Source organism: Bos javanicus, chromosome 24 (assembly GCF_032452875.1).
Source record: "Bos javanicus breed banteng chromosome 24, ARS-OSU_banteng_1.0, whole genome shotgun sequence".
In the NCBI taxonomy this organism is placed as follows: Eukaryota; Metazoa; Chordata; class Mammalia; order Artiodactyla; family Bovidae; genus Bos; species Bos javanicus.
In genome coordinates this window covers 58,110,950-58,130,037 of record NC_083891.1, presented here as the reverse complement: position 1 = coordinate 58,130,037, position 19,088 = coordinate 58,110,950, and the positions used below count along the sequence as shown (strand labels likewise).

The following is a 19,088-nucleotide window of genomic DNA, read 5'->3' as shown; positions in this document are numbered from 1 at the left end:
GCAAGTTATCATCCCCTGCCTGAATGATACAAATTTGTTTTTTTGACTTTTTTTTTTTAATTTAACCGATTTCACACTGAAATTTTGAACTAGCTAAGACCATCCCCATGGAAAAGAAATGCAAAAAAGCAAAATGGCTGTCTGGGGAGGCCTTACAAATAGCTGTGAAAAGAAGAGACACGAAAAGCAAAGGAGAAAAGGAAAGATATAAGCATCTGAATGCAGAGTTCCAAAGAATAGCAAGGAGAGATAAGAAAGCCTTCCTCAGTGATCAATGCAAAGAAATAGAGGAAAACAACAGAATGGGAAAGACTAGAGATCTCTTCAAGAAAATTAGAGATTCCAAGGGAACATTTCACGCAAAGATGGGCTCGATAAAGGACAGAAATGGTATGGACCTAACAGAAGCAGAAGATATTAAGAAGAGGTGGCAAGAATACACAGAAGAGCTTCACGACCAAAATAATCATGATGGGGTGATCACTCACCCAGAGCCAGACATCCTGGAATGTGAAGTCCAGTGGGCCTTAGAAAGCATCACTATGAACAAAGCTAGTGGAGGTGATGGCATTCCAGTTGAGCTATTTCAAATCCTGGAAGATGATGCTGTGAAAGTGCTGCACTCGATATGCCAGCAAATTTGGAAAACTCAGCAGTGGCCACAGGACTGGAAAAGGTCAGTTTTCATTCCAATCCCAAAGAAAGGCAATGCCAAAGAATGTTCAAACTACCACACGATTGCCCTCATCTCACATGCTAGTAAAGTCATGCTCAAAATTCTCCAACCCAGGCATCAGCAGTACGTGAACCATGAAATTCCAGATGTTCAAGCTGGTTTTAGAAAAGGCAGAGGAACCAGAGATCAAATTGCCAACATCTGCTGGATCATGGAAAAAGCAAGAGAGTTCCAGAGAAACATCTATTTCTGCTTTCTTGACTATGCCAAAGCCTTTGACTGTGTGGATCACAATAAACTGTGGAAAATTCTTCAAGAGATGGGAATACCAGACCACCTGACCTGCCTCTTGAGAAACCTATATACAGGTCAGGAAGCAACAGTTAGAACTGGACATGGAACAACAGACTGGTTCCAAATAGGAAAAGGAGTACGTCAAGGCTGTATATTGTCACCCTGCTTATTTAACTTCTATGCAGAGTACATCATGAGAAATGCTGGGCTGGAAGAAGCACAAGCTGGAATCAAGATTGCCGGTAGAAATATCAATAACCTCAGATATGCAGATGACACCCCTTTATGGCAGAAAGTGAAGAGGAACTAAAAAGCCTCTTGATGAAAGTGAAAGTGGAGAGTGAAAAAGTCGGCTTAAAGCTCAACATTCAGAAAACGAAGACCATGGCATCCGGTCCCACCACTTCATGGGAAATAGATGGGGAAACAGTGGAAACAGTGGTTGACTTTATTTTTTGGGCTCCAAAATCACTGCAGATGGTGACTGCAGCCATGAAATTAAAAGACGCTTACTCCTTGAAAGGAAAGTTATGACCAACCTAGATAGCATATTGAAAAGCAGAGACATTACTTTGTCAACAAAGGTCTGGCTAGTCAAGGCTATGGTTTTTCCAGTGGTCATGTATGGGTGGGAGAGTTGGACTGTGAAGAAAGCTGAGTGCCGAAGAATTGATGCTTTTGAACTGTGGTGTTGGAGAAGACTCTTGAGAGTCCCTTGCACTGCAATGGAGACCCAGTCCATCCTAAGGGAGATCAGTCCTGGGTGTTCATTGGAAGGAATGATGCTAAAGCTGAAACTCCAATACTTTGGCCACTTCATGCGAATAATTGACTCATTGGAAAAGACTCTGATGCTGGGAGGGATTGGGGGCAGGAGGAGAAGGGGAAGACAGAGGATGAGATGCCTGAATGACATCACCGACTCGATAGATGTGAGTCTGAGTGAACTCCGGGAGTTAATGATGGACAGGGATGCCTGGCGTGCTGTGATTCATGGGGTCGCAAAGAGTCAGACACGACTGAGCGACTGAACTGAACTGAACTGAATCCATCAGAAACCACTTACCTGGACACACATGGGTGTGTGCGTGGCAATAGGGTGGGTGGCTGGCGTCCTGAATACGTTTGTTTTCCAGTGGGCTGTGGGAAGAGGCTGTGGGCATGCCCAGCTGTGCCAGGCCCTGAGTCAGCCCAGACTGATTCCTGCCGTGTAACCAAAGCAGATGTGGGAACCCAAACTGCTGATTCTTCAACCTCAGCTATCAGGGCATCTGGAATGTCCCCAGTTGTAAGGCCTTGAGCTTTTCTACAAATTCACCTATCTACAAAGTGTAAATACCCCTGAGAAAAGAGCTGGTAAGCCCCTGAGAGTTACTGGGTTTGCATATTTGCCTACGAGCTATGTCCTCAAGGCAGGAGACCCCAGAAAGACCACCTGGGCCCCAGGAAACCTGGGAGACCCTCCACGTAAGAGCACTGAGGAGTGGCAGAGAGAGGGTGCCCAGAGCGTTTTCTTTTTGTTTTGTTTTGTTCACTCGTTTCACATTCTGTAAAATGCAGAACGTCCTAGACAGGACCAAGATCGATTGTTGCTAGAGGAAGGAGAAGTGATGGATAAATAGGGAGAGGATTTTTAGAGCAGTAAAACTATTCTGTATGATACTACCATGGTCAATACACATGTCATTACACATTTATCAAAACTCACATGTACAACGCCAAGAGTGAACCCTGCTGTAAACTGTGGACTTCGGGCGATAACTTTGTGTAATGTAGATTCATAAACTGTGACAATTATACAGCTATGTGGGCTTCCCTGGTGGCTCAGATGGTAAAGAATCTGCCTGCAATTCAGGAGATCTGGGTTTGATTCCTGGATTGGAAAGATCCCCTGGATGGCAACCCACTCCAGCATTCCTTCCTGGAGAATCCCCATGGACAGAGGAGCCTGGTGGGCTGCAGTCCATGGGGTCACAAAGAGTCGGACATGACTGAGTGACTAAGCAGACCTCACAACATATGACTCTGCAGGAGATGCGGGTGGCGCAGGGGTCAAGAATCCACCTGCCAATGCAGGAGACATGGGTTTGATCCCTGGTTTGGAAAGATCCTCTGGAGAAGGAAATGGCAAAACACTCCAGTATTCTTGCCAGAGTAATTCCACGGGTAGAGGAGCCTGTTGTGCTAAGTCCATGGGGTCGAGTCGGACAGAACTCAGTGACTAAACAACAACAAAATGCTGCTATGCTCAGGGAGGCGGGGGCTTTGATAACAGGGGAGGTTGTGTGTTTGTGAGGGCAGGGAGAAACGTCCAGCACTCTCTGCTCGATTTTGCTGTGAAGTGAAAACCAGCTTCAGTTTGGTGTGGGCAATGGAGGGGAGAGGGGGCGCATCGATAGGGTGCATTTCTGGTTTGTTTGCCCCCCCCTGCCACCACCACCATGCAATGAGTAAATGACTTCATGAAGATGAAATGGAAGATGTGAACATCGAGCATCCTAATCGCATTTCCGCCCGACTAATCCATGCGTGTGTTTCTCAGTGGTCCTCCACTCTAGCCACAGGAGCTTTCAACAGCACAGCTGCCTGGGCTTGCTGCCGTTTATTTAGAGATTCTTCTACCCGACTTACTTAAAATGGTCAGACTTCCTCCACTTCGCAAGACAGCTTCATCTGCCCAGCCTTGCTTGCTGGAGACAGTGGCAGGTCTAAAATTTTTAGAGTTTAGAGCCCAGTCTGGTTGTTGGGGTGTGTGTGTTCCTAGCGTCTGCATAGAAGTGACACATTCATTGTCAAAGGGGAAAAGGCAAGACCTGTGGGTTGGGAAATCAGAGGTTCTACTGTTTTACCTTTTTAAAAACTTGAAGCTTACCTCCATAGTAGAAAATTTCCAGTTTTTGACGGAAACCTAAATCAAACTTAAAACATAGTATTGCAAACACCATTTAGCTTCTATATAAGTGTCCCTGTGTATCACTGGGACATGGGCTGTCTGTCCCTCCACTGGGTGGCGTCTTGAAATCCTTCCACTGTTATTAAACTCAGTCTTCTCCCCTCATGGGGCTTAACTGGTGGTTCAGTTGGTAAAGAATCTGGCTGCGATGCAGGAGACCCAGGTTTGATCCCTGGATTGGGAAGATCCCCTGAAGAAGGGAATGGCAACCCACTCCAGTGTTCTTGCCCAGAGAATTCCATGGACAGAGGAGCCTGGAGGGCTACAGTCCATGGGGAGGTGGGGACAGTTGGACATGACTGAGCAACTCACACACGCTCCACTCTTAGTAGGTATGGCTTGCTTGGCCAGTACCCACCAGACACCTTCACCTTGAGCCTTCCAGGCTGCCATCAAGTGTGAAAGCAGTTGCCCAACCACTTGAGAAATGTGTGTCCCCGAAGCATACGGAAGCTCCCAGCACGGGGTTCTACCCGGCGAACCCAGTGCCGGGTTGCAGGGCTGGTTTGTCTCTCCAGGTACAGGCCTGGCTCTCATTCTAGACACTGGGGCTGCAGCTGAGGCCATCCAGAATGAACCCCCATCACTTCTATTTGATAAAGACCAATAACCTCTAAGGGGCTTCCTAGGTGGCGCTAGTGGTCAAGAATCCGCCTGCCAGTGCAGGACACCCAAGAGACACAGATTCGATCCCTGGGTCAGGAAGATCCCCTGGAGAAGAAAATGACAACCGACTCCAGTATTCTTGCCTGGAGAATCCCATGGACAGAGGAGCCCGGCGGGCTACATTCCATGGGGCTGCCAAGAGTCAGACACGACTGAGCGACTGAACACACACAACACAATAGCCTCAAAAAGGCCAAACAAGATTAGGCTTTCTAATGAGCCACAGCAGTGCTTTTAGCACTGGCTGAGCCACATTCGAGTCTTAGATGTCTTGGTGAAGTTTATTTCAGAATATCACCATGTTCAAAGGACTGCCAAAAATCTTAGCCACATTAAGGAGCTTTTTATTTTTAAAAATATTTATTTGGCTGCCCCGAGTCTTACTTGCAGCATGTGGGATCTAATTCCCTGACCAGGGACTGAACCTGGCCCCCTGCCCTGGGAGCGTGCGGTCTTAGCTACGGGCCCACCAGGGAAGTCCCTGAAGAGCTTCTTAAAGTTTGTATTAACCAACTATAGGACCTCTGGAAGACGCTAAAATAATAAAGTTCTGACCTAACATTTAAAAATTCTTTTAGTTCGGGGTGGGGGGGGAATCTATTTTTCTTTAAAAACAGTTTACTAAAGGGCACAAGAGAAAATTTTTCTTAGGAAGTATCCTGTAAATTTTTTTCTATCGCTTTGCTGATTTCAACAGGAGGAGTCCATCACTGTCTCAATAACCAATTTTAGTGAAGATGAAAGGCTAAAGTGCAGGCTGCCCCCGCCCCCACAGACCGCTCCCGCTGGTCGTCACCAACTCGGAGCTCAGTCACGGCACGGTTACAGCACAGAGGAAGACACAGGTGACCGCGGGTGCCGTTTAGAGTGCAAGCGGATACTCGGGCAGCATCAGGCTGAGGAGTCATCTGCCAATTTCTGGGGACACACAGGGTGCTGAGGGCTGTTCGCATCCTCCGCTGGAGGCTGAGGGAGGGTGCGCACAAGCCCCCGGTGCTTACGTGACCCGGTGCGGGTGGGGGTTAGTGCCGTCGTGTCCGACTCTTGCAGCCTCGCGGACTGTCACCTGCCAGGCTCCTCTGTCCATGCAACGTCCAGGCAAGAATACTGAAGCGGGTTGCCATTTCCATCTCCATAAGTGACCTGTAGGGATTCCAAATCCTTAGATCCGAGCTGGACAAACCTGAAAGAATGAGGCAGATTTGTAAGTTCTGACTGAGTAGGATGTCAACATCGTATCATTCGGCAAAAAGGGAACATTTTGGCAAAACTGAAGAGTACCTGGAAACCCCACTGGCATCCTCGTCCTTTCCAGTCCCTTGACGCTTGGCTGTGGTCCAGGCACCAGCAACACCCGTGTCCCTGGGAGTGCTGTCTCAGTGCCCCTTCCCCGGACTTCCCGAATCAGAGTCCTCGTCTACCGGGGCCAGGCTCTTCCCCAGGACGTCCGTGCCTCAGTGCCTCGCCTTTCTTTAAAGTCTGCTCACCGTGCCCCCCTCGGAGGTCTTCCCTGACCATGTGGAAATCACCGTCTACCCACACCCCTGCTTCACCTTCTCACAGAAGCTGCCCCTCCCAAAGTCAATTTATCACCTGTTCCTCCCACTGGACTGTAACCTTCTTCCAGGCCGGCTCTGAGCAGCCCCAGGACCTAAGGCAGCGGCCGGGATATTGGGTCTGATCAATATTTTAATGAAGGACTATTGTATATGCAGGACTAAACTATAACCCTGGGAAACGGAAAAGGGAGGCTGAAGGGAAGAGGAACACGGCCCTTCTACAGATCTGTGCTTTCTGCAGTTTATCAGAGGAGTACACATTGTTGCAAACTCTTATTAAATAATTTATCCAACGATCTCAAGATACACCAAACCACAAGAACAAAGCAGATTACATCTTTCCTTCCAAAGAGATTTTATAGGCTTTATTCATTTATCAGACTACACTTCTATAAATAAGAAATTATTTCCTTTTTAAGGGCCTGTTTTCCCCAGAAAAAGTAAGTGAAGAATTTTATTAAAAAATTTTTTTTTAATTATTTTTATTGCAGTATAATTGCTTTACAATGTTGTGTTAGCTTCTAGTGTAAACAAAATGAATCAGCTATACACACACATGCATCCCCTCCCTTTTGGGTTTCTCTCCCATTAGGACACTACACGGAGAAGGCAATGGCACCCCACTCCAGTACTCTTGCCTGGAAAATCCCATGGACGGAGGAGCCTAGTGGGCTGCAGTCCATGGGGTCGCTAAGAGTCAGACACAACTGAGCGACTTCCCTTTCACTTTTCACTTTCATGCATTGGAGAAGGAAATGGCAACCCACTCCAGTGTTCTTGCCTGGAGAATCCCAGGGATGGCGGAGCCTGGTGGGCTGCCGTCTATGGGGTCGCACAGAGTTGGACACGACTGAAGCGATTTAGCAGCAGCAGCAGCAGGACGCTACAGTAAAGGAGAATTGTCTTTTTAAAACCCAAATGTGACCACTGTACCGAGTTTGGACTATGCTCTGTCCTCCCAGCCACCCAGGCCCAGAGATGGCCTGCCCAGTTCCTGAAGCGCTGCAGACCCTCAAGCTGGGTTCAGCCCGATTATCGTGAGTGGCAGAGAGGTTGAACACACGCAAATCAGAGTCCACAAAAGAAAGCAATCTTTACTGATGAATCATTTATTTGAACAAGACAAGACGTCTCCATGCCGTTTCCTTTTATACAGAAAGTGGAACATTTCAAATATATTAACTTTTCTCTTCAACAAAATTTCTTTCAGTCTGGTCCCAGGAACTGCCTTTCACTTCAGGATTCACGTTTCAGTAACACATATGCACCCATTACAGCCAAAAGAGCATACTGTAGGGAAAACACAGTGGAAAATGTGTGAACACAGGTCTACAAATGAACCTGGTCTGTGAGTGTGTTCAGATCCAGTCTGGTCAGTGCTGGGCCAGGCAGAGCCAAAGGATGGCCTCTTCCCTGAGCTTGGTCTCCTAGTGCGCTGCCGGCAACACACGGCAATGCACACCCCAGCACACTGACAGCCCAAGGACCACACGCCCAGCAAACACCGCAATGCGCTACCCATTCCTGCATGGGCTTCCACACGCCCAAAACACAGCAATGCGCTGCCCATTCCTGCATGGGCTTCCTACTGTGTTTCAAGAGGTTAAAAAAACCAAATATGGATACTATTCTTGTTGAAGTTGGGAAATAAGCATTACTAGGCTTATTGTACTACTTTTTCCCTATGTTTACAGATGTGCATAATAAAAAGCAAAAAATATATAGCTGCCATTTTAGAAAACACTATACAAACATAAAAGGTAGAAGTAGCCGCTTTCAATAATTTAAAATTTACAATTTAAATGATTACTTGTAGTTAAGAGCACATACTCTGCAGACGAATTAGCCAGCAAAACATTTTAAACAGACCGCATCTCTACAGTTGCGCATGTAAACGCGCCAATATTTTTTTTTTAAAATACAGACATACAAATAAATTCCTACCTTAAATTTGGGATAGTCGTTCATTATTATGGTGACCATACCGACATATGGTAAAAACCTAAATTGTGGGATAAACAGCCAGAAATGTAAACAGTGTTTGTAATATGATAGTAATACTTAAAGACACTATGAATCAGCATTAGGGCAAAGCCTTCCTCGGGAACACCACTGACTGGGGCCATAAAAGCAACATGCACCGCTGTCTCAAAAGGCTTTATTAGTAAAAAGCAGCAGAGCTAACAGCCAGGACGATTTTTTAAGAAGGCAAGTCAGCAGGAGGAGATGCTACGTGTCTTGTCTTGCTGCACTCCGCTGTAACAGCATGAAAATAGGTGAGCCCCTTGTACAATAGAACTGGCAACTTTCACAAAGCAAGTTCTTGATTTTTCTTAGTAGAGAAGTGGGCAGACTCCAGGAGTTGGTGATGGACAGGGAGGCCTGGTGTGCTACAGTCCATGGGGTCGCAAAGAGTCGGACACGACTGAGCGACTGGACTGAACTGAAGATTCAGACAACCTATATGTAAACTGCTGAGAGAGAGACCTTTGACAGCACAAGAATAAGTGGTTTGTAACTGAAGGAATCCTCATCATTTTCATTGTGCTTATTTGCTCAGTTGTGTCCGACTGTGCGACCCCATGGACTGTAGCCCGCCAGGCTCCTTTGTCCTCGGGGATTCTCCAGGCCAGAATACTGGAGTGGGTAGCCTTTCTCTTCTCCAAGGGATCTTCCCAACCCAGGGATTGGACCCAGCTCTCCCGCACTGCAGGCGGTTTCTTTACCACCTGAGCCAGCAGGGAAGCCCCATCATTTTCATTGCACAGCACTTTTCAGATGCAACAAACAAGCTGGTTGGGCAGTGAATGCAAATGTGGATTACATCATTTATACCCAAACATGACTATGATCCCAGAGATAATAAGCCAGCAGAAACCAGCCAATGAATGACATCGCTGACAAAATCCAGAGGAGGCAATGGCACCCCACTCCAGTGTTCTTGCCTGGAGAATCCCAGGGACGGGGGAACCTGGTGGGCTGCTGTCTATGGGGTCGCACAGAGTCGGACACGACTGAAGTGACTTAGCAGCAGCTGACAAAATCAATGTCAATACAGAATCAGTTTGACCCAAGACTCCATCATGTCACTGATGATAAACATAATACCTCCTGGTACACTCCAGCCTGCTTAATGCAACAGCTCCAACCTCTCACTTCTACAGTCTCTCACCGGAGTGTCTAAAAACACAGGGCTGGCCAGCCGCAGGCCCCCCTCACCTTCCTGCACATGTTCAGGAGGAAACGCGGCAGAGTGAAAGCGATTAGAACGTGAGCAGAGGGGGAGAAGGGGCTGGAGGAGGCCTCCAACCATACGCTGATGAGTGAAGCTGCATCTTAGAAAACGGTCACCCGTGTTCTCCAGCCTTACACAGCCGGCGGGGTTTCGATGAAAGGGGTATTTCTAGCAAGGGTTAATCAGAAAAAGGGCCACCGAGAGAGGGGAAGAATCACCTTTTTGGGTATTTAATAAGAGGAGAGGCTCTGCTGTGTCAATCAGAAGCAGAACTCATGGCTAGAACAATGATGCAAAGATGGGTATGAAAAAAAAATATGATCACAGAACTTTTCTTAGTAGTGAAAACTCAGGGGAACAACCTAAATATCCATCAGAAGAGGACTAGTGAGACAAGTTACAATTCTCAGAGGAACAGCATGCAGCTGTTTAAAAGGACATAGGGATAGATTTGGCACAGAAAGTGATTTCCAACTTCCTGCTGGGTGAAAAAATAAAACTCTTTACGTAAAATTATATATTATGTATGCACACACACATCTATATAGGTACAAGGAATATCTAGAACATTCGCCACAGTGTTAAACAGTGGTTATTTCTGAAAGGATTACTTCTAATTATTTAAAATGTATAAGTAACTAATCTCCAGGTGAGGATTTATTTCCAAAATAGAATTGAATCCATGATATAGATAGAATACTGGCATTCAGCTTTAGATTTCAGGTCCTCGGGCAGTTCTGAGCTTCGTTTACTCCTCACAAAATAAAGTAGAACTGCTTACAACTCTCCTGACATATCATCTTTGGAATGAATGATTCCATTAACCTCTACATTTGACTTCTTTGTTTCTAAATATTTTTCTGGTTTCTGCATATTCTATGGAACTTAAAAGAAAAGTTAATCCTCACTCACCCTCGGGCTCGCCCTACCACATCCTTCTTTTCGAGCCAGTTCTGGCCTTCTTTGTACAAGCCTCTATCATCAACTTCATTATTATCTCCTTTAGTCAGAAATTTGATGTCTCCATTGTCTCTGGAAAGCAAAACAAGGTCCTTTCAAAGATTATTTTCAGTGCAGTATCATCAGAACAATGTCAGTTTGGCCTACCCTTTACAGGCAAGGGTGGGCATGGAGAAAAGCAGTCAAACATGACTTGGTCTTTTTCGCCTTAAGATGCCTGCTGGCAGACAACCATTCAACTCAAGCACAGATCTAATGACAATTTTGTAGACTTAAATTCAAAAACACTGAAGTTCCCCTGTTGACCAAAATGCATGGCATAGCACAGGGTGCCAGGAAGGCCCTGATTAGCTCCGGAGTCTATTTCCATCCATTCTTTGTCCTCAGGGACCAACAGGTTAACATGGATTATATTCCTCTTGACTCTAGATGTGAATAGAGTACTAGATTACACAGATCTGAACATAAGGTAATTCAAACACAAGTGTTCTCTTAGCTCTTCTCAAACTTTCTTTTCCTTACCAAACGTGGGATGTGTGAACGCCTTATTTCCTTCACCACTGAGCCAAGTAGCATACAATCCAGTTTGCAAACAAACAGGAATTATGAACGGCACAAAACTGCTGTGTTAGAGACAGGTGGGAATTGTTTTAAACATTGTAAACTGGGGCTTACATAGCCCTGACACCAGAAACACAATATTACAGCCTTATAGAACTATTAAAAGGATCTATTTTTCAGTAAGACAAATGACAAAATGTGTTAAGTAATTTGATAAAATACTAAAAGCCTACAAAGATTTGAAACCATGCCAAAGGGAGCTAGCTTATTTGCAGCCATGGTTATACAAGAAATTAAGAGGGGGAAAAAATCTGGGCTGTTGCTCACAATTCATGTAAATTATAGAAAAATATCATTATTTCTCAGTTTTGAGGAACTTCTCATCTTTGGATATTGTTTTAAAATCAGGTGCAAGTTCTGTCACAATCATGACAGAGCCTATTTCTCCACCTGTAAGTTATCAAGTACTATGAACAAGGTAATGCTAGTTGTAGTCCCAGTGTATTAACACAAACTGAAACAGGGTCATGCTAACTGACCTGTTAATGAAGTGGATATCTTAAGTATCAAATATCTCTGGGGAACACCTGGAAATACTGGATGGAATGAGAATCTCTTATCAGAAACAGACTCACACACACACACACAAACAATAACGGAGCAATGCTCCATTGTTTAAAATATACTAATACACATACCTAATTTTAATTCTACAATGCATGCAAGTAAAAGGCTGCACTAAGATGCATAAAGGTAAATGAATAACCAAATAAATAAAATGTAACATTTCCACTAATCACCTGACTGTACTCTTTCAGGGAGACAATACATTTGAGCTAGAAACAATTGCTTCTGGTCCCCAAGAAGTGTCCCATTAAGTCATCACTGACGTTTGAGGGAAAGGCAAAGCTGTTGTGAGGGGAGGGGTGGGATTAACGCAGGATATGCAGTAATCAAATCATGGGACCGGCTGGGGAAAGGAATTTTTATTCATCCAAGGCTAATATTACTGCTGAGAATGCCAGTTAGTCCATAGTGACAAAGAGAAACAGGTAGCTTTCTGCATTTCAGGAGGTAATTCTCTTATCAAAATGATCCTCAGTGACCATGAGATTTGATTTTGTTTTGAGATTCCTTCAAATAAGCAATATTATGCAAGAATACATTCCACCTTACCTTGTACAGCAAGTTCGTCAAGTGCTTTAGTAAATATCAGTTCGTTTCATTCTCACACTCGCCCTGGGGGTTACTGTGGGTAAAATACTGACATTCACATCTCACCGCCTGAGTTAAGTCACAGGTCCAAAGTCACCCCAATCACTCAATGGCAAAACTAGGAATGTAATCCAGTGTTTTTGCTACTTTCTAATCAACCACTAAAGCTGTCCACAGTCTTGTCTACAAAATAAAATCAAAGAGAAGTAAAGGCTCTTTACTTTTCGTGAACTTTGATTACTCTGTGAACTATTGGGATGTCACGTCCTTCGACTTTGAAAACAACGATTTCTCCAGCTCTAATGGGGTCTTCCCGGAAATTCGTTAGGAACAGAAGGTCGCCCCTGTGAAAGGCTGGCTCCATGCTGCCGCTGGAAAGAAACACAAAGTCACATCAGAAGTGCCCTGGACTCACCAGCCAAACGTTTCAAATCACAAAGGATATTAACAAACATACTACTTGGAATGTCAACTTTTACCAACCGTCAAGCAGAATCTATGAGCAATAAAACAAGCTCCAGAGATTCCCATCTGACTGCTCAAGGTGACAGCGGTGAGAAAGGGAGCGATTTCTTCTCGGATTTGAGCATGAAAAGGGCATTAGTGGCCCCTCGATGATTTGTTTAGGTGGAAAAAGAACTAAGAATAAGCTGGACCCCTTGAAGTAAATAATCCATTTTTAGCCTTATAAGGGTTTTACATCTATCAATACAAATACTATGGTTAATACTCTAGGGTCATTCTTGCATTCTGTCGTGTGTATGTAATTTAGTGGAAGCTGAAATCATCGAAACAGAACTCATTTCACATGTGCTTCTGCTTTGTTTTAATGCATGAGAAAATAAATAATACCTAAATACAGGGGTCTGACAGCCAATGATGAGTTAGTTTGCTGAGGGCAGGAAGGGGGAGAAAGAACCAGCCTAATGAAGAGATGGGGAGCTTTACAGGAAGACGTGGGTTCACAACAGGAGCCATTCCAGATGCTGGTCCTCCTGTCCCACCAGGGCTGCTGACCTCCCACTTGTCAGCACCCGAGGCAGGTAGCCAGGGGCAGGCAGCCGAGCCTGGCCTGCAGCTACTAAGAGGTGTATGTTACTGCCTTGCCATGAGGCCTGCAGGACCTTAGTTTCCCGGTCAGGGACTGAACCCGCACCCCTGGCAATGAAAGCTTGCAGTCCCAACCACTGAACCACCAGGGGATTGCCAAGAGGTTTATTTTTAAGTGAAACCATTGCACTAAGTCTGGTAATAGATTCAGCAATCAAAAATAGAAAATGTGAATTAAAAAGGTACAAACAGCTAGAAATAGAAAAGACTAAGAGGAAAAGAAAAAGCAGATATCTAAGTAAAAACAATTTTTTTCTTCCCCCAACATAGACCACTGGATGGACATGAGTTTGAGCAAGCTCTGGGAGTTGGTGCTGGGGAGGCCTGGAGTGCTGCGGTCCATGGCATCGCAGAGAGTCAGACACCACTGAGCAACTGACTGATGGCCTGATTGACAACAAAGAAAGTTATTTGTCCCCCCAACACAGAAATTCATCTTGTCATCTTCTGAAAATACTACATAATTGCTTCAGGGTTTCATTTTCTTTTAAAGAATGACAGTTAAAATGTTAGGATAATTTCTTAATCTACTGCTTCATCTTTACTTCATCAAAATCCCTGAAGACACGCAGTGGGAAGAGAACCATCTCCGTCTGTGATAACAAGGACCTCGTTGTTTTGTTTGTTTAAAAAATAACTCCCCGAACAAGTCTGAGAGGTAGGAAGTGTGCACTGCAGTTTGGCATAGAGTCATTATGGTGCCCCGTTAGGACCGCAGTTCTTTGAAATGTTTAAATTACATTTAAACGACTAGTAACTACTTACACTTGCTTTCCTTAAGGGCCCAGGGAGTTCCCCAAGGTCACACATCCCTTGTGATGTCAACAGCTTATGCTGACCAACCAAACTGCTTTAGAGTTTACAAAGGATGCTTTAAAAGAAGAAGAAGTCCCCACAAGCTGCGATTTCACAACAATCTCTGCATGCACGTCTGTGGACTGAAGAAGAGCCAGAGCACCTCGGACAGAGCCCTGGCTCTGCAGAAGTAACTGTGAGATGGAAGCAGCGTGCCACACTAGACCTCAGCTACCTTACTTGTGGAATGACAGGGCCATCTGAATTTGAGGGGTTTAATTTCTTCTTTTTTTCCCCAAAAGCCTTAAAATCCTTCTTTCAAATGAAATCTTACCAGGTAAAGTATAATCACATAAAATGCATAGAAGTGGAGCTGTCACAACTGAAGCAAGGCTAAGGGGGCCCAAGAGCTTGGTCCCCTTCTCTCTCCTAACGCATCCACCTGGCCCTTCGGCAGTCCTGGAGCACGGTGTGAACACCAGTGAGTAGAGCCCGCCTCAGCTCTGTGTGTGAGTTATGCCATCCTCAGGCTCCTAAGTTTATGAAATGCTGTATCTCTAGAAGTGGGTCCCTTGGCCAGTCACAGAAGGGCGGCCCAGTGAAGCCAGGGCCGGGGCTGTCCCCATCACGTGGCTGCAGGATCCAGAGGAGGGACAGGAAGCCAGGGGCCCTGCTGCTTCTCCTGCCCTGGTCGGCTCTGACCTTGCCCACAGCACTGCCACAGCCTGCCTCTCCCCTAGAGAGCAAAGGGGCTCCATGCCCACCTCAGGGAGACTCAACTATCTCAGGCATATTAGCATCTTCAGGCACTTGAAAGTGAAGCTGATAGCCGCTCAGTCACGTCTGACTCTTCACAAGTCCACGGGCTGTAGTCTGCCAGGCTCCTCTGTCCATGGAATTCTCCAGGCAAGAATACTGGAGTGGGTTTGCCATTCCCCTCTCCTAGGGGTCTTCCCGACCCAGAGATCCACCTTGGGTCTCCGCATTGCAGGCAGGTTCTTTACCCTCTGAGCCACCAGGGAAGCACAAAACATTAAAAGATGGAAGTAAACCATATTACTCTGGAGCATGAGGTCAGCATGATGAAATGCCTCAATGTCTATTGATAAAGAAGAGTTTTCAACAAAAGCCAGAAAAAAAAATGAAACCTTTTCAAAACAAGTACCAATAAAGAACACTCTAAAGCTTATCCAACTAAGACACTGAGTTTGGGTGGTCCATGCTGCTCCTGGGTCGCCGACAGCAGCTGGACAGCCGGCGGGACCCACCTCAGCACCACCACGATGGGGCTCTCGCTGCCGGTGAGGACAATCAGGCCTTTCCAGATCATGAGCGCAGAGGACACGATCATGGCGAAGTTTAAGACCTGGTAGTAGAGCTGGAAGAAAACAGGGCAAACCAGAAGTGAGGACCACGGCAGAACACCCACTTGCCCTAAGTCGGAGAGGTGCTCGTTTAAATCAAAACAAAAAAAGCTTTAGGACTTTTTTTTTTTTCCCCTAAAGTGACTTTAGGAATTGAAACGCATTCACACAAACTACAAGATTAGGAAGAATTTCAATTTTTGACCATGGAAAGTGAAAGTGTGTACTTTGAGGTGACTGTGAAGGTTACAAAAGTGGGGACAAAGGTGAATTAAAATAACTAAGGCATTCTGATGTAGTCAGTGAAAACAGGAGAACAAAATTAAAGGTACATACCATTTTTTAAAGCTCTTTGGCAAAAGTGTCAATAGCACATCATGAAACTAAATTCCCAGGTGACCAAAAAAGGAAACTGGAGTGCTGAATGGATATTAAGTGTTGGGCTATAAGATATTAAACCATTGCTTCTAAAGTAAAATCAACTTTTTGAGTCACATCAGTCTAAAGCAGAAGTTATTCACTGGAGCTCACATTCAAAAACTTGGCCACCTGCTCCACGTGACTTACCGGATTTAATAAACAACCATTGTTTCATTATGAATTGCCACTCTGATTAGGAAAGGCCCAAGTCATGGTTTTCTACAGAGATCTCCAATTTTATACAGGTTTTCAGACTACTGAGCTCCACTCTAACAAAGCAAATTATACAATCTTGCCACTTACCTAATAAAGACTATGTACTAAGAATGTATTTTCCAGTATGACTGTCTATGCTTGAAAAATTCATTGAGGGAAAGTAAAACCAATTCCTCAAAAAAAAAAAAATTTCCTTTGAGCAAGACATCTATTTGCTAAAAATAGTCAATTATATAGAAGTCTAACAAACTAATTAATCTAATCAAGTTAGCTTCAAAACCACAGATCACCTTTCTAACAACCTACCTTTAAGTGATCTACTATCTAAGCCCAGAATTGAAATCCTGGCGTCTAGAAAGAAGTCATTTCGATGGAACTACTGACAAGCTGATTGGAAATACACACCCCACATTACACTGGCGCCTTTTCTTGTTCATCTTTGCCTACCAACTCTGTATGCTTGGCACTTAATCCCCCCAGCAGAGTTTAGAAGCAAGCCCAGCCCACACTCAGTCTTTGGCAAGCAAAGATGAAATAACCAACGTCTCAGTGTTTTAAACAAACATTTCAGACCAGATATTGTGACTGGCGGGGCAGCAGAAATGCCAATGGCTGTTTTTCTTCCTCTCTTCCTCACTGCAGAAACAAAGAGTCCTTGTTTTTGCATGTGGCTCTTTCCTTAATTAACAGTAAGCAAGGGCAGCAGAAAAAGGAGGTCCCGCCTCCAAGACTGGTGGAGCAAGCATGCCTGAAAGAGTGTCATAGGATGCTATTTTGGAGGGAAAAAGAAAAAAGACAAAACTTAAAAAAAAAGTACAAGGAGGCATCAGATTTTAGCTTTTGAATCTTAATTAGAACACTAGCAAAATGTAGGCAATTGCAAACTAATGGGGCTTATCACTGAGAGTGGGAACACACAGAACTTTTCAAAGGCAAACCGACTTAGGGTTTGACACACTCCTCAGAAGACCTTCACTGACAGTGTGCAGTTGATAATTGGTACCAGTTTTAGAGACATTTAAAAGGCCTACCCAATTAAATTTAGATTCTTAATTAAGTCTCTGCTTGGGGTTGGGCGTTGGGGGGGGAGGTGAGCTGGCTTCCCTGGTGGCTCAGGGGTAAAGAATCCACCTGCCAGTGCAGGGGATGCAGGTTCGATCCCTGGGTCGGGAAGATTCCCTGGAGAAGAAACTGGCAACCCACTGCAGTATTCTTGCTGGGGCAGTTCCATGGAACCTGGCGGGTGGCAGCCCATGGGGTACCAAAGAGTCGGACCAAGACTGAGCGACTCAACAACAACTGCTTCCTGGAGGATTTTCTTGTAACAGCATCAACGCTCAGGGCATTAGCTGTTGGCTTTTCAAGCTAGTGATAATCTCTTGCAGCAACCCATCTTCATCACAAAAGCTCCCAGGAATTCATCTGACACGCACCCCTAGAGACAACCAGGTTTCTCAGCCCCGTTCACAGGATGCAAGTCCCCGAACCCCGCAACACTACTGCGCTCGTCTGAAATTCTACTTGGAAGAAAGAGAGAGAGAGGGAGGCGGAGGCTGGCTAAGGGGAGGGTAAGCAGGAAGTCTTTCTCGGAGGTCCTCTCAGGAGGGGTGAGAGATGAAGCCCAGGTGCCCGAAGACCCCGCAGCGGGCCGTCTCCGAGATTCAAGGCGCTGCCAGAGCAGGGAGTCTGAAGGAGACTAGGGAGGACCCTGGAAGCCCTTCCGGAACACGGGTTCGGTCCACAGTGACGGAGAAGGACCGGCGCGCTCTCCCGCAAGAGGCGCCTCATTTGGTCCTGAGTCCCCGGGAAGGGGAGACGCTGTGCTGGGGTGGGGAGGAATCAGGGGACAGCTCCCCTCTCTCGGAAGCGCTCCCCCCGAGCCTGCCGCTCCCACCCGCGGGCAGCCTACCCCACGCCCGGCCTCGAGAGCCCCGCAGAGACGCCCGGCCCCGGGCCCACCGGGCGGCCCCTCGGGGTCCCTCGCGGGACAGCCCGCTCCCCCAGCCCCGCTTCCTCAACCACATCTGACGTCCACAGGTCAGGGCTCCCCTTCCCTCCCCTCCCGCCCCCCGCTCCGCTAACCGCGCCACCGTCAGGGCGAGAGCGCGCACTCGGGGTCCCCTTCGCTCCCCTCCCGGCCACCCCCGCTCCGCTAACCGCGCCCTCCTCGGGGCGAGAGCGCGCCGGCTCGCGGCTCTGTGAGGAGGTCCTCCTCCCGGGCCTCCGGGACCCCGGCTCCGCGGCGCGACCCCCACGCGGGCCGTCCTCACCTGGCGCTTGTTCATCTTCCTCAGGTCCCCGAAGATGTCCAAGCCGGACGCGGGGAGATGCGCCCCCACGGTGCTGGCGCGCACCATGCTGGGGTCTCCGGTGGGGTCGGGGAGGCACACCGAGGCAGCAGGCGGGCTCCGGGAGTCGCTGACAGCTGCGGAGCGCCGGCCCGGCCCCGCCCACCGGCCTCGCCGGCCGCCCGAGCGGAAGCGCCCTTGGGCGTCTGGGAGTTATAGTCCGGCGAGTCTCGGCCGCCTACACAGCCAGAGGGAGCCAGCAGGACGAGAACTACCACTCCCAGAGTCCCGCGCGGCGAGCGCCGCGTCCGGGGTCGACCCGGGGCTCCGCGGGCGGGGGGCGAGCGGGCTCAGAGGCCTCGTCTGCCCCTTGCGAGGAAACTGCGGGGGGAGCTTGCGTGTCGCTCGGGCAGCTCGGGGACGGGACTGCTTAAGAGCAACCGAGTTCCCCAAGACTCTGGTCAGGCGCCAGGCGGACACCTAAAACCTGGGCATTCACCGAGCCGTGTATCTAGGCCATTGGATGACTGCTACCACGGAAGGCGGGGCTTTTACCCCGAGGCTGGCAGGGAAGGGGTGGGGCCTGGTGGTGGGCGGGGCCTGGGAGAGGCGGGCCTTTTGAAGCTCTCAGTCCCGCGCTCTGCGTGACTTGTTCAGTTGAGTTCAGTAGCTCAGTTGTGTCCGACTCTTTGGGACCCTATGGACTGCAGCACACCAGGCCTCCCTGTCCATCACCAACTTCTGGAGTTTGCCCAAACTCATGTCCATCAAGTCGA

General features: G+C 47.1%; 1 protein-coding gene across 1 annotated transcript; it reads right to left on the bottom strand.

The window, feature by feature from the left end:
• Positions 1-7,241: 7,241 nt before the first annotated feature.
• Positions 7,242-18,494, bottom strand: SEC11C (SEC11 homolog C, signal peptidase complex subunit). The gene is made up of 6 exons (XM_061400341.1): positions 18,295-18,494; positions 15,293-15,402; positions 12,341-12,490; positions 10,296-10,415; positions 8,093-8,150; positions 7,242-7,438 (listed from the first exon to the last, which is right to left on the bottom strand). Exons 1-6 carry the CDS (start codon positions 18,379-18,381, stop codon positions 7,385-7,387), a joined length of 579 nt encoding a protein of 192 aa, XP_061256325.1. The 5' UTR covers positions 18,382-18,494; the 3' UTR covers positions 7,242-7,384.
• Between the last annotated feature and the right edge of the window lie 594 nt (positions 18,495-19,088).